Source organism: Sander vitreus, chromosome 9, assembly GCF_031162955.1.
Source record: "Sander vitreus isolate 19-12246 chromosome 9, sanVit1, whole genome shotgun sequence".
Classification (NCBI taxonomy): domain Eukaryota; kingdom Metazoa; phylum Chordata; class Actinopteri; order Perciformes; family Percidae; genus Sander; species Sander vitreus.
The window spans coordinates 18,669,632-18,694,212 of NC_135863.1; the positions used below are offsets into that span (position 1 = coordinate 18,669,632).

At 41.9% G+C, this 24,581-nt stretch overlaps 1 protein-coding gene across 6 annotated transcripts in view; it reads left to right on the plus strand.

The window, feature by feature from the left end:
- tle2b (TLE family member 2, transcriptional corepressor b) overlaps positions 1-24,581 on the plus strand; it is an 84,918-nt gene that overhangs the window by 39,342 nt on the left and 20,995 nt on the right. For 4 of the 6 annotated variants that reach the window (XM_078259060.1, XM_078259064.1, XM_078259065.1 and 1 more), the window contains 3 exons: positions 19,484-19,546; positions 20,751-20,825; positions 23,610-23,790. In XM_078259060.1, the coding sequence (XP_078115186.1) occupies positions 19,484-19,546; positions 20,751-20,825; positions 23,610-23,790 (319 nt within the window). The remainder of the gene's footprint in view (positions 1-19,483; positions 19,547-20,750; positions 20,826-23,609; positions 23,791-24,581) is intronic. The other 2 variants (XM_078259061.1, XM_078259063.1) reach the window with 1 other exon arrangement.

Genomic DNA, 24,581 nt, shown 5'->3' on the forward strand with positions numbered 1-24,581 from the left:
CGACAGACTTGAGGTTAACTAAAACTAGATGTCGACATGGCTTAGCTATTATCGACAGCATGATGTAGTGAGGACTGGTGTATGAAATCACCCACAGGTTCTTCTAAACAATGTAAAAACCAAATACCAGGTAGCAGGCGTTAAAAGAAGTCAGGTCAGTGATTGTGCATCATTTCCATATATCCTCAATGAAGACGTGTCTGACGAGCAGAGTGTGCTTTCAGGAGTCGGTGACTGCTTGTCAGTCCCCACACTTGCTGCTAATTTGCTGTCTGGATCACACTGCAGGAAAGGGAGACAGTCAAATTACAGACAGGCAGATATATGTCCAGACAGACAGACCAATAGGCAGAGAGACAGAAAGCAGACATGAGATATGTTCTGCTGTGATGTACACAATCATTATCCTATTGCATGGCATCTTCCTTTAAGGTGACTGCCTGCGTCTCCCTCTTTCTTAATCTATCTAACTGTCATGCTAACTCTGTCATGGAAGACAAGATGGGATGTATTTTTTTCACATTTTACAATGAGCTCTCAGCATGCCCAGCATAATGCATTTAGAAAGCAGCTCATTGTTGGAAACAATCTCTAAAAACACCCTCTAATGAAAGCCTCTGCTTTCTGCACTTTAACCTCATAATTAATGTGTCATTTTACAATCAAGGTAATTATAGCACAAGGGCATCAAACAGTGGGTTTCTGTCCAAATACTTGCAGTGCAGTGTGCATACTCACTCCAGACTCCAGTTCGGGCTGATGTTACATTTAATCCTGATCCAGCTCCTTTGTTGTGTTCCAGGTGAAGCTGCTGTCAAAAATGCTGTATTACATTCTGTTAAAACACTGGAACCTGTTACCTTAATTCACAGCAACAGAGCAACATGAACAAGTATGTGGCAAACAGCAGTTTCCACACAGACACCAAGCCTCTCTTTCCTATTTGGGAAATAAGTGCCTCTAAAGTGTTGCTATTGGTTGAAAGCTGCATTTGTGCCTCAGTTTTTAATTTATGATGGCGATAAAAGATAGTCTGTTCAAAGGCATTTGCTGTAACAGCTGCAGACTAACACATTGAAATTACACAAAACACATAGATCACTTTGTTGGAATTCCATTGCTACTGTATAAATCTGCTTGGATCCCAGTTTCATGTCAGCTTTCTAAGATTATAGGAGAAGGATGGGTCGTTGCTGTCATACAAGTATTAGCAAACAATTATGATTGTGATATCTGAGGCAGCATCTGTAAGTATAAGTGAGATTATTCAATGTGTACTAGAGAACAGGTAACATCTGCTTGTCTGCTGTACTTTGCATGATTGAAGATGAATACTAACCTTTATATCTGGAAAAGATTATGTATCATAGCTTGTCGCACCTTGATGTAAGGTTATACATCTTTAAATTAGAACAATATATGCAGATTTCTGTCAGGAACATGTCAGCATTACCCTTAAAGGTTTCCGGTTTGCCTACTGTACATTGAATTGTACACAATTGAACTTAAAATGTTGTGATTGAAACTAAAAATTGTTTGAAATTGTCCCCTCTGCTCCTCATGATTTATTCTGCATTCTTCTAAAATCCAAATTCAGTCCTGGTCTCATGGACAAAGATGTTAACCACATTTACCATATTGGTCACAATGACCAAAATTCTAATATGCTATTAAAGTACTATCCATACTTAAATTTCGTTGACCTTAACCACCAAGCCGCACAGAGAACGCAGAGAAAGTTGTATTTTAGTTACAAGAATAGAAAGTATTACCCAACAGTGTAGGCATAGGATGGGTACAGAGAAAGAGAGAGAGAGAGATGACTGGCAACAAGCCAGGCAGAGTTGGACTGTCAGCTCTTGTCGCCAAAAAGAAAATGGACTGGGGTGCTGGCTGCACCTCTGAGAGATGGACAGAGGAGGAGGAGGAGGGGCATATGCGGGGAAATGACAGAGGGAGGCCAAGGAGGGGAGAGTGTGGAAAATAGGAAGAGACGAGAGAGAGAGGGGAAGAAGGGGAAGGCAGCAGAGATGACAGAAGGAGACCAAAAAGCTACAGTCAGGCGAATGAGAGTAAAAAAAAAAAGAGCCAGAGAACAAGGCTATGCGAAGAGTGAGCAGGGGGAATATGAGAGAGTGAAAAGGTAGAAAAAAAGGTACTGTATATATTTGAGCAACGAGAAGAAAGAACAAGAGAGAAAACAAGAGAGCTAGTAAAAAAAGGTTTAACAGGAGAAGTGGTAGGAGAGCCAGTGAGAGAGAAATATGAGGCAGATTGTACAAGAGAACTTACAATATAAGCACAGATAATAATAATATAAAATATATCACAGATAGAAAAGGAAACAGAGAAGCGGAAATTGACAGAAATAGAATAGAAAGAAGAAGGTAGGAAGAGAGCGTGATAGAATATAAAATGAAGGAACTGCTATAAAAAAGGACATTAAAAAAGACAGTGATAGAGAATAGAGATAACATGAGGAGTCTGAGCGAAACAGAGTGGATGAGGATAAAGCACAAAAGGAGAGGTTGTAGAATAGAGGGTGCTACAAAGGGAGAGAGGATGGAAAAGTGAGTGGGATAGTTTGAAAAAAGTAAGAGTAAGATAATTAAAGAAAATGAGGACTTTGAAGATACTGCAAGAAAAAGAGAGAGCATGGTGGTAGAGAAAGAGGCAGTTGAGAGAGTAAGCGAGATAGAGAAACAGGAAAAAAAAAGTGACCGATGGCGGGGAGAGCTAATGTTGGAAAAAGTGTGAGAGCAGGAATGAGAGAAAAAGAGGGGATAGAGATTAATTGAACGGATGAAAGAGGAGTGGGTAAACAGGAAGGATGGAGCCTTAGAAGAGACAGATAAAGACCTCAGAGAACAGATGAGGGAGAAAAAAGAGATGGAAATCAAAATTAGAGCCAAGAAAAGGAAAGCAACAGAGGGAGAAGGAAAGATAGGGGGAGGGCAGTCAGAGAAAGAAGGAGATAGAGAGAGACATCAAGGGAGGGAGGGGAGCTTTGAGCCGCAGTGAGAAATAATGAATCATGAATAGATTTAACAGTATCTGCTCTTATTTCCTCTCCTCCTCCTCTTTCTCCCCCCTCCAGCTTCCTCCTAACATCCTGTCGAGATCACTGCTATTGCCTCTCTCCCCTTTCTGTCTCTTCTATTGCACGCTCTGTCATTATCAGTGGCAGGGCCATCTCATGTCCCGGCATTAATTGAGCTGTAACAGTCATCCCGTGCCTTTCTAGCCTCCCTTTTAGCCTTTTTTTTTCATCTCTCTCTCCCCCTCCCTCTCTCTTTCACTCTTTAGATTTCACACTCGCTCTATCTGCACCCCCTCCCTCACCTCTCTTTTGCTATCTTGATCTCCCTAGTTTCCTTTCCATTTCTCTCCCTTCTTCTCTTTCTCTCTCTGCCTTCCTCTTTCTTAGATGATTGTATCTGAAAGATAACACCCGCCCCCCTCCCGGCCTCTTAAGCTGTATGGATACATTGAAACACACACACATGCACGCACACGCCGTTACATTATCTCACTTGGTTCACTTCCATTATCATATATATATATATATATATATATATATATATATATATATATATATATACATACATACACACATATACATATATATACATACACTAGCTGTGTCCCCCTGAGGAGCGAGGGAGGCTATAAGGACTCTACACTGCTCTCTGTGGTTGCTCTATATTCATTGATATAGCTCTTCTGGGGCCTGGATAGTAATTGCCTGTATTTCCAGCTATGTGAAGACGCACAACATGTACATTCAGTGACTTTGTAATTCAGTCATATACTGTGGGCTCACAGTGGTTGGCCCAGGACAGATTACTGTATGTATATATATATATATATATATATGATGTGCTGTATGTGTTGTTGTAAGGTGTGTGGTGAATCGATTGATGCATGTTTTGTATGCGGATTCTAGCAGCAGGATAACAGGATGATGGCTGGAGGTGAAGAAGAATAGAAGCTTTGTTAGATTTGAGTCCAGCAAGAGGCGGAGGCAGCCCAAAAGCTTGTGACCAGAGTGCAGTCTAGGAAAATATGAAAATATGGAAGGCAGGAAGTGAATGAGATATGACTTTTTTTTTTTATGAACACTTCAAAGGACAATTAAGTAAAGCAAAGAGCCCACAACTGCTCAGTGGTAGCAAGATGACACTACAACAGTACTAAACAGCAGCTAAACATTCTTATCAACATGCATTTGTGTGGTGCATTTCAGGTAGAAGTCTTCACAAGCCCAAAACATTCAAGTGCATAAAAGTAATCTTGAAGGAAAAAAAAAAAACTTGGCGAAAAGGGACCCGAGGATAATCAGACCCAATTTGAATAGACCCGATCATAGTTGAAGCTGATCCACAATGTGGTTGACTCAAACATGCCCAAAAAACACATTTTTATCCTGTGATCCTTGTAATGCCCCATAATCCACCCGGATCCACTCATTTATTAGAAATATTGACTCACAGACTTCGCAGCATTTAAATGGGAACCAGATCTGATTAGACTGAACATAATTTGGACCAGTCTGCCTGACACGAGTCCAGGTTTTTTGTTCCATAATGCTAAAGAAAGTACACACAGCACACAATTAGGGAAATAAATAACTTTATAATGACAGTTGAACACAGCTGGCCAGTGCTGTTTATAAGGAGAGTTTTGACTGCGGGTTATTTTGATGGCAGGGGCTGCATCGTCTACAGTGACGCTGAATGACCTCCGTCAGTAAACATGTTTGCCTACAGTTTGTATGTACAGGTATGATGAACACTGTTTTACTTGCTGGCCTTGCAAACTAAAATTACCTTGGCACTATGAATGGTAACATACCTTTTCTTCTATCTGGAAGTGAAATGTGTATTTTGACATGTGCACATATACTGTACATCTTCACAGTTTCAGAGGTAATGTGTTATTTTAGCAGTAGGGCCCATTATTTCTTTGCTGGGATAGTGTCCCCCAGTAGACCCTTGGGCCCAGCAGGGAAACTACTGTGGAAGCATTTCAATAACAGCCTAGGTAAGTGTTTCTAAACGACTGGGTTGGGATCTGACAGTGCATCACAAAAAAAAAAATTACACTGCTGCTGCATTACAATCCTTACACTGCTACTGTCGGTACACCATACCCCCTTCCTATCAGAAACACCACATATTAGTGTCTTATTTTGACCTGAAAAGGGAACGAAAAACACATGGCTTTAGCTAATGTTGCATCATTGATTTTTTTTCCTCAACAGTCACTGCATCATATCACTGGAAACAGGAAAATCCTGTTTTTGACTCTAATTTGGATGACTCAGTGTTGTTAATTAATTATGATTATGCATGAACAATGATTACCGCTTCTAGGTGCTTAAAAAATATCTCCCTGATTTATTTAGAAATCGATATCCCAGGGAACAAAGTAGCAGCCCGTCTGAGTCGAGCCTGCGTGGTTGCTGATTGAAATACTGTGGACTCAAAGGTTAAAATCCTTCAAACAAGTTGTGCTTTTTACATCAGGTACTTTTGGTACTTGGTACTTTGAGCTGAAACACCAATTTAGGTTTGCAGGAGAAATTATTGATGGTAGAAAGCTGCTAGAATGCTGGAATATTTGCATATTTGTTTGCATTTTAGTAGCCTGTTACAGAAGCATGCTAGGCAACAAGGCTACCGGGCAGCGATGGTGCATAATTAGAGATTAGACAGCAACGACCTGGAGGGGCCTGTGTAGTTGAAAGCTGGCTCACAATTGAATTGTTGTAATAGTTCATGATATACGATGCTAGTCTTCTAGGTGGCTAGGACACATTTATAAAACAATAAAACAAACCTGGTACTGGAGGATGAGAGCAGAGTGTGTATTTTTTTAAAAGCAAAGACAAAAATAACAGGCAGAAAGGTTATCCAGTGGTGAGAGAGAGCATCCCATTACTGAAAGGTGTCGGTGGGTCCTCAAGCTGATATTTAATTTAAATAGCTGGTTACTAATTTTAAGCCACTTTGGATAATAACACCTGTGAGTTAAAAGCCTAAAGGTGACCAGCTAGGAGCTAAATAAGGCATAATACACATTTAGCAGAGTGCTTTGTCGCCAGGCTTCTTACTTAAACCAGCAGCTCTACAGTCACCTTGTAACACCTCAGGTCCTCCTGACCTCCTCCATAAGTCACTGCAATTAATACTAATCAGAATATCATTGAAGTTGTGCTCACATTTCAGCAATAGCTCATACTTTCTTTATAGTACAACTGCCATACGAATGCTAGGTTCGCACACTATTGACCGGATGCTATAAGAACCAGTGTTAGCATATATATAGACTTTACATACTGTATCAGAATGCTAGATAGAGAGAAGAAGTAGTCTACAGACCAGGCAGGATATTATAGAAGGCTGTGTTTGATAGTCAGGATGCTCGGCAGCCAGACTGTTTCCCCTGTGGACTCCTGAGGACAGATGCAGCAGCTGGCTGTCCTTCCTTCCTGCTCCCTCCTTTCATTTCACCACCACATATATGAGGCTGAGGGTGTGGGAGTGTGTGCTTTTGAGTGAGAGAAAAGAGTGAGTAGCCCTTTGCTCTCTCTTTGATGTGATAGTTCATGCTATATAGCAAATACTGTTGGCATTATTAGCATTTTGTAGCAGTTATACAATAAAAAAAAATCTGTGAATCAAGCTGAAAAGAAAGGGAAACAAGACGATGAACTAGGTCAAGAAATAAACTGAGAAAATGAATAAAAAAAGAAACAGGGACTGAGAAAAATTAAGCCAGAGTACAAGCAGGAGAGGGAGACCACATGAGAGAATGTTTATCTGTTTGTGTTTTATAAAAAAAAAGTGTGTGCATGCGCTTATCCTACGGCCTAATTAGCCTGAGCTGTCTAGCCTTTTTATGCATGTTTGTGCACGTGTGTGTGTGTGTGTGTGTGTGTGTGTGTGTGTGTGTGTGTGTGTGTGTGTGTGTGTGTGTGTGTGTGTATGGGGTATATTTGGCGGAAGTTGTGACCTGAATCCTCATTTGAATCAGTTCATCAGTGAACAAGAATGAGAGAGAGTGAGCGAAAGAGTGCAAGTGAGAGATGCCTTCATTTTTAACTCACCACTGTTCATAATAGGATTGGGCTTCTCTCTCTTTCCACGTTTTCTTTCTCAATCTCACTCTTTCTATCCTCTCTCCCTCATATTTTCTCTCTCTGCCGTTCCCACCTTCCAGTCAGACGATAATCCCACAGTTGTGGTTTGAGTTTGTTGGTTGTTTTTTACAGTTTTTATTAAAGGCTGGATTAGGACGAACCTGCATATGTGGGTCAACTAGAACCGGCTTTGGAGAGGTCAAATTACTTTGTATGTGTGTGCATGTGTATGTGTTTACACTCTCTGATCATTGGTGTATGCAGTCCCTCTTTTTGCACATGTTGTAGCATCTGTGCTCTGTGTGTGTGTGTGTGTGTGTGTGTGTGTGTGTGTGTGTGTGTGTGCGTGCGTGCGTGCGTGCGTGCGTGCGTGCGTGCGTGCGTGTGTGTGCATGCGTTGGTATATTTGGCTGAAGTTGTGACCTGAATCCTCATTTCATTTGGGAGGGAGGAGAGAGTGAACAAGAATGAGAGAGAGTGAGCAAAAGAGTGCAAGTGAGAGATGCCTTCATTTTTAACTCACCACTGTTCATAATAGGATTGGGCTTCTCTCTCTTTCCACGTTTTCTTTCTCAATCTCACTCTTTCTATCCTCTCTCCCTCATATTTTTCTCTCTGCCGTTCCCACCTTCCAGTCAGACGATAATCCCACAGTTGTGGTTTGAGTTTGTTGGTTGTTTTCTTAACAGTTTTTATTAAAGGCTGGATTAGGGACGAACCTGCATATGTGGGTCAACTAGAACCGGCTTTGGAGAGGTCAAATTACTTTGTATGTGTGTGCATGTGTATGTGTTTACACTCTCTGATCATTGGTGTATGCAGTCCCTCTTTTTGCACATGTTGTAGCATCTGTGCTCTGTGTGTGTGTGTGTGTGTGTGTGTGTGTGTGTGTGTGTGTGTGTGTGTGCGTGCGTGCGTGCGTGCGTGCGTGCGTGCGTGCGTGTGTGTGCATGCGTTGGTATATTTGGCTGAAGTTGTGACCTGAATCCTCATTTCATTTGGGAGGGAGGAGAGAGTGAACAAGAATGAGAGAGAGTGAGCAAAAGAGTGCAAGTGAGAGATGCCTTCATTTTTAACTCACCACTGTTCATAATAGGATTGGGCTTCTCTCTCTTTCCACGTTTTCTTTCTCAATCTCACTCTTTCTATCCTCTCTCCCTCATATTTTCTCTCTCTGCCGTTCCCACCTTCCAGTCAGACGATAATCCCACAGTTGTGGTTTGAGTTTGTTGGTTCTTTCTTAACAGTTTTTATTAAAGGCTGGATTAGGACGAACCTGCATATGTGGGTCAACTAGACCGGCTTTGGAGAGGTCAAATTACTTTGTATGTGTGTGCATGTGTATGTGTTTACACTCTCTGATCATTGGTGTATGCAGTCCCTCTTTTTGCACATGTTGTAGCATCTGTGCTCCGTGTGTGTGTGTGTGTGTGTGTGTGTGTGTGTGTGTGTGTGTGTGTGTGTGTGTGTGTGTGTGTGTCATGTGTATGCCTGTGCATACATGTGTTACAGAGCTCATTTGTGAATAATGAGGCATAGAGAGAGAGAGAGCGGTAATATAGTGTGATATAACCCTTTAGGAATGATAGAAAATAAGTTGAACAGTGAAAAAGAAAGAGAGAAAGATGAGATGAGACAGAAAACGAGTGATGAAATTCCCAGGGAGCTAGCCTTTTAACGTAATGGCTTTGTCACTCTGACAGAGGAGCTCTATGTGTGTGTGTGTGTGTGTGTGTGTGTGTGTGTGTGTGTGTGTGTGTGTGTGTGTGTGTGTGTGTGTGTTTGTCTACCATGTTCTGTGAACAGTGCTTATATTGGGAAAAATAAGGGGCTAATACTCCGAGGCAGCAGCTTTTATCCAGGTATGACTGCTGCACATTCCATTTGAAATCTATTTCTTTATAATGTCATGCATACATTCATGAGTAACATATGTTCAAGTAATTTTTAATTTTTAATAATTAAATGAACTACATTTCATTTATAGTTGGAATTGCATTGTATACTACATGGTTAATGGAATAGAAAAGCTTTTTAGCCAAGCTAGCAGCAGTGTCAGTGTCTTTCTGTCTGTCGGTCGGTTGGTCCACCACTTTGGTCGTGACTGAAATATCTCAACAACTGTTGGATGAATTCCATGTTATTGTCTAAATGTATCCATGGCCCACAGAGGATGAATCCTACTAACTTTGGTTTCCCCCTGACTTTTCCTGTTTCACCTATCCTCTCAAATATCTCAACATCATCAGATGGATTGGCACAAAAGTTTGTACAGACATTGATGTTTCCCACACAATGTGTGAACTTGATGTATGCTAATGAATTTGGTGCTCTCCTGACTTTTCATCTAGCATTGTGTTTGTAAGCATGATTGCATACTGATGCTAGCATTTACCTTAAAGCATCACTGTACAGCCATACAGAACTGCTAGTTTGGTTGTAGACTCATAGTCTGCTTATGTTTTATTCCGGTGTACATAAATGCATTTTAGCAAGTAAGACTAGTTGAAAATATGTCATCTGTTGGTCTTACGAGTAGTTATCAAAATATAACATGCCAACAAGGCCATAATATGTGGGTCATGTTTGCAACAGTGAAGGCAATGTAGGCATGCTTACTGAACAGCCAGCTTTGCTACCCTGGCTACTTTGTGTCTGATTGCATTGCGGACGACATGAGTTTGAAGCCGTATGCAGTCTGTCAATGCAAGCTGGTGAGCTGGCACAGTGTTAATATGACTAATAGCTTAGTGTATTATATAGCCAGAGTGAAGGGTTGGGAGGGGGAGGGGGGGGCTGGGGATCTTGTTGGTTGTAAAACTACAACCCCAACTGTGAGTGTGAATGTGTGTGTGTGTGTGTGTGTGTGTGTGTGTGTGTGTGTGTGTGTGTGTGTGAGTTGGAGGAGTTGGAGTGAGCTGTCTGTCTGTATTTTTCATTCTAAATGTTTCTGCTGCCTGGTCCGCTGCCTATGTTGTATTGTTACTGCACTGAAGGTTGAATCTGTGTCTTTATGTGTGTGTGTGTGTGTGTGTGTGTGTGTGTGTGTGTGTGTGTGTGTGTGTGTGTGTGTGTGTGTGCGCGCGCATGTGTGTGTGCTTGTTAGTCACATGCTGGGAGGCTCTGCTTGCTCTGCACACAGCTCTTTGTATGTGTGCTCTCCTCTGCTCTGTTTGGATTGGTTTTCTGTGTGCCCTTGTTGCTTTTGTGTGTGTGCGCGTGTCTTCGACTGTTTGTGGTGGCTTTTGTGTGTGTACTTGTGTGTGTGTGTGTGTGTGTGTGTGTAGTTCAATTTGTGTGCACAATTCTAAGAGTGCTTGTGTGCACATGTGTGTGCCTCTGTGTTTTTGTGTGTGAGCGTGTGCTTTGCTGCTCCCCTTCCCTCTCCCACTCCCTCTCTCTCTTTCTCTTTCTCTTTCACTGTTTCTCTTCCTCTCCTTAGAATAGAGGGGCCATCAATCAGAGGCAAGGGGGATAGAGGAAGGGAGGGAGGGGAAGAGGAGGAGGTGAGGAGTTGGCTCAGTGCCAGGGAAGAGGAGCTGGCTCGCTGCCCAGAGAGAGAGAGAGAGGGCAGGGAGAAGAAAACAAGACTGAGCAAGAAAAGAAAAAAGAGGGTTGGGAGGTGGAGGGAGAGAGATTTTGGGAGAGAAGCAGGGCAGAGAGATAGAGCAAGGAGAAGGAGAAATAAATGAGAGAGAATTAGAAGAAGGGCAGAGAGGGAGAGCAAAAGAGCAAAGCCATGTGCACTGAGGGAAAACAGAGCGAGAGGACACAGAAAGAGAGCGAGAGTGAGAGATACTGCGGAAGTGGAAAAATGAGCCAGTAGAATAGAAACAGAAGAGGGCTGATTGCATGGAGAGAAAGACTAAAGAAAGGAGCAGGTGGGGGTTTGAATGAGAGGAAGCAGGAATGGCTGTTTATATTGAACAGCTCTGTGCCTGCAACCCCAATCAGTGGGTGATTAGTGCGTCATTGGCTACAAATATTTACCTTAAACTGTTCACAGAGGAGAGAGCAGTACAATTAGAAAGCAGAGGACAGAGATAAGCTCCAGGATTGTGTGTGTGTGTGTGTGTGTGTGTGTGATATGTATACACCCTCTTACTCTTGAAAATAAATGAGGGTATTCTGCAGCAATGGGCACTGTAACATACAATATCACTGTGTCCAAAATCACTTCATAGCATGGACACTACTTTCTGATGAAAGGAAAATCCCAGAATCCATTGCTTTGTCTTTGATATATGAATGTTAAAGTACCTAGACACTACACTTGTCAGTGATGATGCAAAATAATGATGATTCATATTGTAAGTATAAGGCCTTCATTTTGGCCGACCTGACTTGCTGGGTCGGAGGGCGGGCACTCCACCAATCTGATTGGTGGAGTGCTAAACCGGAAATAACGAGTGGGATGAGTGACGAATGCCTCTCAAAATCTGACGAAAATCTTTTAAACTGACCTTTGTCGATCTGAAATGAATGCAGTTTCAGCAACTGCATGGCCTATTTCTCGCTTAAAATGTTTTCAGAAACACGTTTCAGTGAACTATTTTCGTAAAATAAGAGATCATATTTCGAACAAGCCGCCATTACTATTGGCTGGAGAAGCCAGACCCTTTCCGGTTTTCATTTTTTGTATTACGTCCCACGCACGCACAGAACATACGCTCAAGACGGCATCGCTTTGGTGTGTTCCGAGGCACTTTTTGGACCTCGGGGAGCAGACTGATCAGTCCAACTGCCTTTTCTGCCGACGGTCAGCCGTCGAGTTGGTGTGTCAGGGGCTTAAAGGTCAGAGCCTCAGCACTCTTCCTGTCACCACACAATCATTTTGTATCACCTGCTTACTCTAAAGAGTTAAGGTTGACTGGGCATGCATCCTTCTGCTGTTGGAGGTTAAGTGCTACGCTCAACCATGGCTCACTCTCGGGCAAATTCACAAAGAATGGATTGTGGCCGCTCATGGCACCATGAATTGTGAATCCCTTGCAACGGCTATCTGCCCCGTCTCAAGGTTCGATTCACAAAATAAATTGCGCTTGGGTGCCTGGTTGGCTCACCTGGTAGAGCGCGCGCCCATATGTAGAGGTTTGCTCCTCGACGCAGTGGCTGCGGGTTGGACTCTGAGCTGCGGTCCTTTGCTGCATGTCATTCCCCTTTTCTCCCCCCTTTCAAGTCTAAGCTGTCCTATACAAATAAAGGCCTAAAATGCAACAAAAATCTTTAACATTTTATGTTAAATTTCGCTAAAGATATTACAACACAAACATGCACACATTTTTGCAGCTGAGTGTAATTTTTAATTTATGAAATTTTCAGATCGCAAGCTACAGGTCCTGACCAACGAGGTGCAGAGGCATTCCTCAATACTTCCTCAATAGGCAAGGAATTTAAACGTGACAGAGAAATTTAATATTCCAGTCAGTCAGTGCTGTTGGTGTAACCTATTTATATATTTATTTATTTATATGCCACTATTTGCTTGGCTGCGCAGTTAGTGGTGCATTTCACCCTTTGCTGGTGCTTTAAGAATTACACGTTTCTTTTAGTCTTATTTGTGCAGGTTTATCAGCCACAAAAGCAGCTCAATCCTTTCGTGAATTTGCCTGTCAGTCTCCCAGACTACTTCCAAGGATTCAAACCAGCAACTATTCGGGTAACAAGCCAGAGAGAAGTGCTAGAAATAGACATAATATTACTGTACTGTAAGAAAGATGGCAAAGATTTTTGTTGAGAGCAATTACTGTAGAGTGAGTAGAGGAGTGGGGTATCACACACACACACACACACAGGCCCCCTCCATAACGCTGGCTCGCTCAGCCGTGGTGGGACTCAGAAGCTGGCACAGCTGGCAGTGCCTGAGCACACTGGGCACTATCTCCCTCCTCCCGTGCCAAACTCAACCCACGCTCGTCACATTCAAATTCACCAAGCTTTATTGGCCGATGAAAATGGTCACTGATGCTTGCCATCATGCTGGGAGACCAAATACAATGCTGATCTTTCACAGGGAAGTGTCTTCCCCCGATGTTCCAGTTCAAGTTCACATGAGCTTGTTTTCTGTTAATTCATCCCTACTTATGAGCTTGTCTCCATTTCTGGTCTTGATTGTGAGGCATTACATATGAACCTCCATATATCACTTTTTACCTCGTACTAGTCTCGCTTTGCTAGACCAACCTCCACAGCACTGCGGAGGAGGGTCTAGCTAGTCCACATTAGAGGATGGATACCCAACCCGAGCCCGACGGGACCCGACGGGACCCAACGGGACCCAACGGTACCCGACGGCCGGGCCAGGTTCGGACAGATATTTAGAAATGATGTTCGGGTTTGAGTCGGGCTCGGTCACATCAGTGCATCCTCTTGTGCGCGCCTGTGTTAACGTGTGCTTGTTTCCCCGTCATCTGTTGACATTTCCGAATGCCTTCCTACAGTTGCTTAATAAAAGCGGGCTTTCCACACAAACAAACGTACATGTGTCATTAGTATGAGAAAAAAAAGAGATTTTAACTGTGTCGGGCTCGGACATAAATATCTTAATGCCTGTCGGGCTCGGGTCGGGTTCGGTTACTGCTCTGTCGGACGCAGGCCGGGCTCCGACAGAAAAATGCGGCCCGATCCGCACTCTAGTCCACATAGCGATCCGGGATGGGAGAAAAACGTGCTCTGGTTTATTGGCATTTCTTTAAACCAATCACAATCATTATGGGTGGCGCTAAGCTCCGCACGGAGCCGCTGAACAATAGCCTCGGTAAGGAACTTGTTTTGGTGGACCGTGTACATTCAAAAGTTATTTTAGTCCTCAGAAATCCACCGGAGTTTAAAATTCCAACACAAAGAAAGCGGAAGGAAACGGACATCAGCGAAAAGACTTGCATCCGGCTGAATTTCCTGCGGCACCGGAGCAATCCCGGAAGTGGAACATCAAGGATATAGACTGACCTTGTACAAGCTTGCCAATATGCTACAGGTGCACAACGTAGGACGCCTTGTTATTCCAAGCATTTGAAAAAAAAATAGCTGGGGGGCAGATCGTACTCCAGTAGGACCCTGTCCCTCTTAAACAAGCTTTGTTTCTTTCGAAGAAGAGTCAGATGCTGGCTCATTATTTAACGAAAATCCCACATGCAGAACCGCTGTTACACCATCAGTCTGTGATGGCTTGTTTTGTGAGTGAGTGTTATTATTGTCTTTTCTAGTGTACCCACCGCCTCATCTACCCACCTATTTAATCTATTTTGACTTCAGTTAGTCATTTTCTTCATTTCCTCGAATGCCTTTTGACAGCCTTCACAAAACAGGCAGGAACGCGTTTAAACATGTGGGTGGAGAGAGAGAAATAGCAATAGTTATTGCAAAGTAAGTGTAGGAAAATGAGTTTTTCCAGTCAAGATTTTTTTTTTAATTACAGTACACCTCTTACACAAGCACAACTCTTGTCTCTGCGTTGCATTCTGGTCTACTGAGCCGGGTGTAGAAATTGGTTCCTTGTACTCTGATGGATTTCTTCCTGATTGACAGTTAAATGTATATGAAAAATGTTGGTTCAAGGAAGAATGTATTACTGTGACACCAAATATGACCTTTACTTTGTATGTTTAAACTTTCATGATAATGTACTGTACATCACTGTTTACAGTAATGGAAATGCACTTTCTCTCTCTCTATAATTTTGCTGTAAATAGACTGAGGCACTTGATGTACTACAGGAACAGCATAAATAGCTACAGTCAACTTTTAAAAAAAGCTTTCACTCAATAGACAAAGTCAAAAGAAGTTTTAGAATTCAACAACATTAGGGAAACCCACCTATAAAGAAATTGCTGCTAATTTGCAGGATGTTGAACTCTGCTCAACTCTCCACTTCAGACAAGTTACAGAGATCTCTTTGCTGTCTGTTGCTTCTAGTCTCTTAAGTGATCATTTAAAACCAATCAATACACAGGTTGATGCGCCTTTACTTGTAAGTCCTGGTGTGAGCATGTGGTTACTTGCAAGCTTTTAGTATTACTTCTGTTTTAAAAGAAATGTGATTTGACTCAACCATACACTCAGTCAACATAGAAGATATGTACACATGTAATAGTATAGGTATTGGTATTTTGGATTTATGTTTTATTGATATGTGTATTGATATGTATTTAATGATCTGACGAGATGACAATTCTGAGCACACTGCCACTTTGTGTGTGTGTGTGTGTGTGTGCGTGCGTGCGTGCGTGCGTGCGTGTGTGTGTGTGTGCGTGCGCGTGCATGCGTGCCCCTCAGACAGGCTAATATGCGCCATGGCCTCTGGAACAGGCTGTCCTTGTCCTACAGTTCATTCCTTCTTCTTCCTTGTCTTCTTCATTTTCACCTCTCCTCTTACTATCAATTTCAATTCCTCCATCTATTTGTGTATTTTAGAGAATAATTTAGGACATTTTTGCTCTTTAAAATGAAAAGAATGTGTGTCCTTTGTCCCTCACCTACATTTTATCTCTGTTTCATTTAAAGCCTCTCTTTCTCTGTCTCTCTCTGTCCCCATGCCAGTTGGCAGTATATCTGCCCTCAGGTGTTTATTGAACAGCCCCCTCTTTTCCTTTGTATCTACCCATCCATTCATCCCTCCATCCGTTCATCCCTCCATCCGGCCAGTCTTTGCCAGTGCTCCCTGGTGGCTGTGCTTTGGCAGGGTTGTGGAACGAGACTGTGCCGTATTGTTTCTGACACCTGGCCCAGCTCAGACACACCAACCCAATAATCGGCCGTCGGACAGTCTGGCGAGATCGGTGACTCGAGTCGGTTCAGTGTGTTCTGTGCCGTTGGCCGTCGGAGGAGCCGTCGGCCTTCATTTTGGCCGACCTGACTTGCTGGGTCGGAGGGCGGGCAGTCGGACTCGCTAACCCGGAAATAACGAGCGAGATGAGTGACGAATGCCTCTCAAAATCTGACAAAAATCTTTTAAACTGACCTTTGCCGATCTGAATTGAAGACAGATTCAGCGACTGTATGGCCTATTTCTCGCTTAAAATGTTTTCAGAAACACGTTTCAGTGAACTATTTTCGTAAAATACGAGATCGTATTTCGAACAAGCCGCCATAACTATCAGCTGAAGAAGCCAGACCCACGTAACGCGTTGTCATTTCCGGTTTTCCTTTTTTGTATTACGCGTAGAATGTACGCTCAAGATGGCGTCGCTTCGGTGTGTTCCAAAGCACTTTTTGGACCTCAGGGAGCCCACTGATCAGTCGACTGCCTTTTCTGCCGACGGTCAGCCGTTGGGTTGGTGTTTCAGGGGCTTTACTCTAATGTAAATCCATCGGCTGACTGGCATTTACGAAGCATATACAAAATATACAATGATTGTCGTTTTCCATGGTTTAACTTGCATTAAGTGATATTTTTGTTAATAACGATTAATCAAATAATTCAATTTAATGTGAAAGGCTTGCTAACAGTGCTAAACCCACAGAGAATTCTTTCTTTAGTTAGCTTTTAGTTTACAGTCTATAGTTCAATACCTTGTGTAATGGGCAGCCAATGCATATGAAACAAAGAAGTAGGAAGCTAATCCTAACATTTCTTAAACTGTACACTTATTTTCTTTAACTGATACTGTATGTGGCTAACATCATTCATCATATGAGAAATATAATTGGTCACTGGGAGATCCGTTAATCAATGAACTAATCACTCCAGAAAAATGGCTGATCTTTCTTCTGTTGTAACATAGAATAGAGTTAATCCTTATTGAAAACTTTACTGCAAGCATTTTTTGCTCTGAATGCTTTTAATGCATCCATATAACTGAGCAAACGCTTTCTTTTCTTTGTACTGTTTGTTTATGCTTCTCTGTTATTGATATCTATATAGTTATGTTTATTTGTGTAACTTTAAATCAAACTTACAGCCTGAGGACAACCTGTATTTGGTAGCTATCTGGTGTATCTGGTGTAGTTGCCGAGTAGAGGTGTGAATCTTCACTGATCTTCTGATTCGATTCAATTATGATTATCATGTCAGCGATTCGATTCGATATCTCGATGCATCACGATGCGTCAAATACATTTTTCTATTAAAGCCATATAGGATATTTAATTCATAGCTTTTCAAGCTTCAAAAACAAAACATTCTGCAGTGCTCTAATACTAAATACATTGGGTACATAAAACTACAGCACTGAGCACATGGCACTTCCTGAATGTGCAAAACATAACAGAATATGTAAACAGAAAGGTTGTTAGGCATACATTAAATTGTAAACAGAAATAATCGATTATGGCCCGGTCGATTATCGATGCAGCATCGTCCATGTCCACGATTCGATGCATTGATTATTTGATTAATTTCAACACCTCTATTGAAGAGTTGATTCAGAATAGATAATGCCATATAATTAGGTGAATTAAAGGAAACGTGTAATTTATGTACAATGTACAACGTTTTACCATTGTCCCTGCAATCAAATCGTTAGCACCATAGGTTAGTGGTCAGCGATGGTGGTGAACCTTCCTTTTTCTCCACGTTGAACCATTTCACAAGTTGCAGTTTATGGACTGCACGTCAATTGATTCTGAAAGCCTCTCTCAGGTTGGGCAATTTGCTGATTAAATTGTTAGCAGGTTGTGATGTTTTTAGGTTAACTCAAACAGGGAAATAGATATATTTGCTAACTGTTAACATGGCTCTATTTAATGAATTGTATGTGCATGCCTCATTTTCTTTCCATGCTGTAATCTTCTACTAGAATACAGCATGGAAATAGAAAAAGTTAGAAAAGAATAGAAAGCAAATAAAGGGATAAAGTGGAGTCAAGCAGACAAACATTCAGTAGTCTTTCAAAAAAATGGCATCAGCAGAATCAACAGCAATAAGAAATTCTGTAAAAACTCATTCTCTCACACACACACACATGCATACGTTGACACATGTATGATGTGATAAGACTGTGTATGTCCTTGAAACAGAGCTGTGTGTCTGGTGATAGCTAGTTTATGAAGTTTATGAAGTGTCGATGAGACTGGCTGTAACTGACAGGCTGACTGATTGTGTGTGTGTGTGTGTGTGTGTGTGTGTGTGTGTGTGTGTGTGTGTGTGTGTGTGTGTGTGAGAGCCTTTGGATGTATACAACCCTGTCAATCATTGCATTGCCCTCCATCGTCCCTTTGCTATCTTTCTCTGTTCATCTCCAGTATCTTGAAGTGCCAGAAACATGTACAGTATTCCTGGGGAGAGAGGGATACAGAGAAAGAAAGAAAGAGAAAAAAATAGATTGAGCAAGTAAAAATAAAAAAATAGGTGTGTATGGCCGTGGTAATGTGTGACAGCAAAGTAACAAAGAAAAGAGAGAAGACTGATATTAAAAGAAGAAAAGGAGCGAAGAAGGGAGAGAAATTAAAATTAAGCGAAAGAGAATAATATAGAAAAATAGAAAGATGGGAGAAAATGAGACAAAGAGAGCAAAGGAGGGGGAGTGGGGGGAGGATGGGAGGAAGAGAATGAATAGGGTAATAATGGCTCAGTGTGAGAGCTGTTGTAGAAAAAGAGGGAACGGCTGAGTGAAGAAGAGAACAAAATGAGGCTGAGGGCACTCAGACAGATAGAATTAGACACACCGCAGAGGTTCAGTGTGTGTGTGTGTGTACGCGTGCAAGTGTGTTAGTGTGTGTGTTAGTGTGTGTGTATGTGTGTGACACAGAGAGAGTATTGGCTTATGTTTGTATGTGTCCATGTGTGCAGGCAGCTGTATTCTGCGGATGGTTACTAGGTTTGCCACGTGTGTGTGTGTGTGTGTGTGTGTGTGTGTGTGTGTGTGCATATGTGTGTGTGTGTGTGTGTGTGTGTGTGTGTGTGTGTGTGTGTGGGGGTAAGAAAGCATTTTATGGTTTTTACGAGTTTTAGGAAATAGAGAGCTTTAGAGAGAAATCCTTACAATGTTTCTGCTTTTTGTGAATGTGTGTTTGTTCGCTCATGTGTTTGTGTGTGTTTGTGGTGAGAGAGTAACGAAGAAAGAGATGGAGGAAGGCTGAAGAGTGTGTATGGCCGAGCTAAATGAGAGTAAGGTAATGCTAAAAGACCTGATGATGCCTGGAGCTCTAATGCTGCCTTCATCCTTCCATCCTTCCACTTCTGTTATATATTTCGTCTCTCTGTCTCATAGAGTTGTCACTGACTGAACTCCTAGCTCATTAGAAAGATGTTTTAATGCAGCAAAGGCTTAATGTGCTGTAAAGGTGTATCATATGCTGTGTTAATTGTGTACTTGTTATCTTACGGTATGCAACATTATCATATATCCTTTTCTCTCTCCTTCTGTCTCTTTCCCTTGTTTCTCCCTCTTTCCATCACAGGCGGAGATTGTCAAGCGTCTCAGTGCCATCTGCGCTCAGATCATCCCTTTCCTCTCTCAAGAGGTAAGTGTCACCACTGCCAGACACACTTATAGATAAACCCAAAATGTTCATACACATGATCAAGGGATAGTTTTTTACCCCTCAGGCCTATATCACATTTTCTTTGCATTCAGAATAATAAAACAAAAATACATAAAATTGCATGCTGAGCAAAATATAGTTATATAAGTTCTCATTATATTGATAACAAACATTTTTTATTTTCAGATCAAAAGGTACTGATATTAAACAAATTCCCACAAGTATCAATGTCACTGGAAACAATACAGAACAACTTATTATGGTATTAGAGCCAATTGTATAGTATTTTATAAAGAAGGCTCTCTGGCTTTAGGAGTAATATTAAATTTTATTTTTTTCTGAACATTTAGATCCCATTATATTTAATTTAAATACAGTCACTCCTTTGGGCCCTTTTATCATTCAACAACATCATCATCACCATTTCTGTGTGTGTGTGTGTGTGTGTGTGTGTGTGTGTGTGTGTGTGTGTGTGTGTGTGTGTGTGTGTGTGTGTGTGTGTGTGTGCTTGGCCTGTATAATTGCTTCTTAATCTGTATAATCTGCTTAATACAACTTAAATAAGTAAGAGGAGCATCTCTTACAACTTATTAACGCTTAAATACATTGTTGTATTGTTGCTCTGACTGTATGTGCACTAGTTGTATGTGTGGTAGTGTGTAGAAGACTGGAGTACAAACCTGCAGACACACTTCTTTTTGTCTGAGAGTGTGAGAGTATGCATATTGACACTGTGCGTCTGTGTGTGTGCGAGCACTGTTGCACACATGCATATTTGCATTTGTGTGACTGATTACATTGGGATTTTGTGTAAACAGACCTGAGATTTTAGTTATTGTGTGTGTGTGTGTGTGTGTGTGTGTGTGTGTGTGTGTGTGTGTGTAACTTCTTTGTCAGTGTTTGCGCTGTGTGAATGAATGGTTTCCCAATCTAGACATTTACTGACTGTACATGCAATATACATTATGACTGTATATGCAATATAATTACATTATGGTTAGTTTACACTATATACTGTAACATAATGCATGGATAATATGGCAGTGCAAACCGTACTCTCTTTCTGTGGCATTGAATATGTGTGTGTGTGTGTGTGTGTGTGTGTGTGTGTGTGTGTGTGTGTGTGTGTGTGTGTGTGTGTGTGTGTGTGTGTGTGTGTGTGTGTGTGTGTGTGTGTGTGTAGCACCAGCAACAGGTGGTCCAAGCAGTGGAAAGGGCGAAGCAGGTCACCATGGCTGAACTCAACGCCATTATCGGGGTGAGTCACCTTCCATTCATCTTGACAGCACAAACACACACAACTACACCTACACATTTGCACTGAACACATTAACTAAGGACCAATCAAACTGATGAGAGTCAGCATTATTTCAAATAGGTGAGGGATTGACATAAACATCACTCGAGGTGTTCACATTTACAGTTTATGCCACAGATGGCGATGTTGATGGGGATAAAAATCGTGGAGCTTTAATTTTCAGCTTTAAATTGCAAACCAGTTATTTTTTTCGATGTATCCGTGTTTTAAAGTAGTCTATAACCACTGAGAGAGCCAATCTTTTACAATCAGATGTTAATCAGCATCTCATTCAGAGTGTGAGGTTGTATTTACGTTGTGTAAAGCCCGACTAATTGATTGTGGCAGCGGCAAATGAGATGTTGCATCCTGTTTTACTGGACACTGTTTCCAATTTTATATTAAACTGTAATAAATTACTGCTCCCAGTAAAATAACATTTGGGGAGCAGCGATTTTTTAAAGCTCACGGCTGATAGTAGTTTAAATAAGTAACTATTAGTATAAAGAAATACATTAATGTTTTGGAGTAACAAGTCCCACTTGCCAAATAACATGGTAGTTTTTGCTCTGTCTCTTATGTCGAAGCTCTCTTCTCAGACATGTTCAAGAAGAGAAAGAAATTGTGATTGTTATCAGATAAGTCAGGTCGAATTGTCAGTGCACTGATCACATTACTGTTTACTTACTGTACAACAACAGTATGATGTGCACTGCTTTAGTTACAACTCGGGATTAAGGTTTCTGTGTTGGATACACTTTCTGGATAATTTCATATTAAAACCAAGCTAACATACAAACTGACACACATAGGTCCCTATTTTAACGATCTAAGCGCATGGCGCAGGTGCGTTTAGGGCGTGTCCAAATCCACTTTTGCTAGTTTGACGGCAGAAAAAAGGGTCCGTGCGCCAGGCACATTGGTTCAAAAGGGTTGTACTTAGTGTCTTCATTAATTCATAGGTGTGTTTTGGTCGTAACATGCAATAAACCAATCAGAGTGTCATCTCCCATTCCCTTCAAAAGCCAGGCGTGTTTGTACCTTGGCACGTTGCTATTATGATGGCGGATTTCCACCGTAATATTTTTATTTGTAATCTTTTTATTTGTAATCTTTTGCATGTTTGTGTGCTGCTGCGCTTCCCTGTGTGTGTAACAAGCATAGTGTGCGCACGCTGTGCATAAGCCTAGGCGCATTTTACTAATGTGCTGTTAAAATAACAATGAAATGCTGTGCTATTGACTTTAGACCAGGTTTTTGTTGGTCAATGGCGCGATCACTTCCCACTGCCTCAAGATAGCAATACGTCAAGAATTCACCTGAACACACCTCCCTGTAAGACAAGAACGCCCATGGGCGCACAGATGGACGCAGGTGCATTTGCTATTTAAACAACGTGGGCGCTGGACGGGAAATTGACAACTGCGTCGGTCTTAAACTCGCAAAGACACTTGCGTCGGGCTTTGCTCTGTGCTGCGCCGGGTGCAAGATATAATGTGACATAATACATACCTTAACTACAATGATACCATTTGACACCTATACAAAATACACCCATACTTGCCTTTAATAGAGCATGATCACCAAGAACAACATATTATCCACATGCTTATCTGCAAATATATGTCCTCACATGTACACACAGACAGACTTCTACGAGTGATGTGCCCTCGTAGACGGGGCTTTCCAGAGCTTGTCAGAGCACTGATCACATTACTGTCTACTTAAAGCCCTTTGTTCCTCCCAGCACTACAAACACTGCTGTCTCGGTGTTTGCGTGTGTGTGTGTGTGTGTGTGTGTGTGTGTGTGTGTGTGTGTGTGTGTGTGTGTGTGTGTGTGAACACACTGGCTTGACAAAACAACACACAAAAACACATCATAATGCTCGACTCAGGATAATAGCCTTTCTTTATCTGTAGCTGCTCCTTTGATCCCTTTTCTCTCTCTATCCTCCATTTTCTCATCTCTCCTTTTGTGATCCTTTATCATTCTCTCTCTCCTACTACTGTATGGCCCTGTCCTCATTTCTCCTCTCCCATTGTTTTTGGCTATGTCTTATCTTTTGCTCTCTCATCTGCACACTTTTCCTCCCCTTCTCATTTACCCTCTCTCCCTATCTTCTCCCTCCTGTTCACCTTATTCTCCTTCACTTTTCACTGCCTCCACCATGATCTCCCTCTGTTCCTCCTCATCATTTACTCTCTGACTCAAACATTTTCTTCCCTTTCTGTGTTTTCCCCTGGCCTATTTCTCAATGTTCCTCCTCCTGCCTTTCCTTTATAATAAATCCCATTCATCCTTTTGCTCTCTTCACCGTTTCTCCTTCTTTCTTTCACTTTCCATCTCCTCTTTCTTTACTTCTCTGTGTATCCTGACCGTTTAATTTTCTTCTCCCCATCTTTCAATTTCCTTTTTCTTGTCCTTGGTGTCCATCTTTTCCACCTCTTAATCCACTAATCTCTTTATTTTCCTCTCTAACTGTTGAGCTCTCCATGTGGATTTCATTTCATTCACCGTCTCCCTTTCTACTATCTCTCTCACCTGCCCTTTTCCAAGCACAACCCCCCCTTTCCCTTCCCCCCCATATTTCCCTTCTTCCTTCTCCTTTGTTCTTTGCACTTTCTGATGCTTATTTTCTATCCATTTCTTCTATACCTTGTTTTTTCTAACCACCCACCCCCTTGTATGACACCATCCCTCCCCGACCCCTCCCTCCCCGCTCCCTCCTTCCCCTGTGGCCACAGCAGCAGCAGCTCCAGCACCTGTCTCACCATGCTCCTGGCATTCCTCTGACACCACACCCATCAGGCCTGTCCCTGGGGGCGGGGAGCTCAGGGCTTCTTGCGCTGACCGGGGCCCTGGGGGTCTCGGCCCACCTTGCCTCCAAAGATGATCGCAACCACGTTGATCCCGAACATCTCAGAGGTAAAGAGCCGTAGACATTTAATCCTTAATTTTGTCTCCAAAAGGAGATAATATATTATATAAATATTAGGGCTGTCAAAATAACGTTAATTTCGATTAATTAATCTGAGAAAAAATAACGCGTTAAAAAAAATAATGCAGATTAATCCATTTCATATTGACGTTTGACCAGGAGCCATTCTAGCCACCATTGGACTGTAAAATGAAGGAGGGAGATGAGAATGTCCTGCCTGGATCATTAATTGGAACATTTACTTGTAAAAATCTTCTTCCTGCCAACCCTGGCTACCGAAATCTGGTGCCACTGATATGTCTGCGCTTCTCTCTGATGCTCTGAAACAGACGATACAGGCAACACAAACACCGCTGCACGTGACGCTAGTTTACACTATACTCGACAGCAGCTAACGTTAGCCTACCGCTAGCTAGTAGCTGGATAAACACGGTTACAATGCTGACAGCTAACGCTAAACGGTGTAAAGTTTGACTGTGTTTTACTGTAGAGGATTCAACACCGGTATGTAACAATCTGTAGCTGCCGTCGGAAAAACAACACAGACGGTGCGTTCAATGAAACTGGTAAACTACAGCTTCGTGGTGCATTTGAAGTTATTGTAAATGTCCTTTTCCCATCTGGTGGTTGTTTTTGTCGTTTAACAGCAATTTACTAGTGAAATAAGTTATTGTTATTGTTATACATTATTATTAAATCATTTAATTTTGACCATATGGCCTTAGCAATAAACAAGCCGTTCTTTAATGTCACCGACTGTTGTTTAGTACCCTTTTTT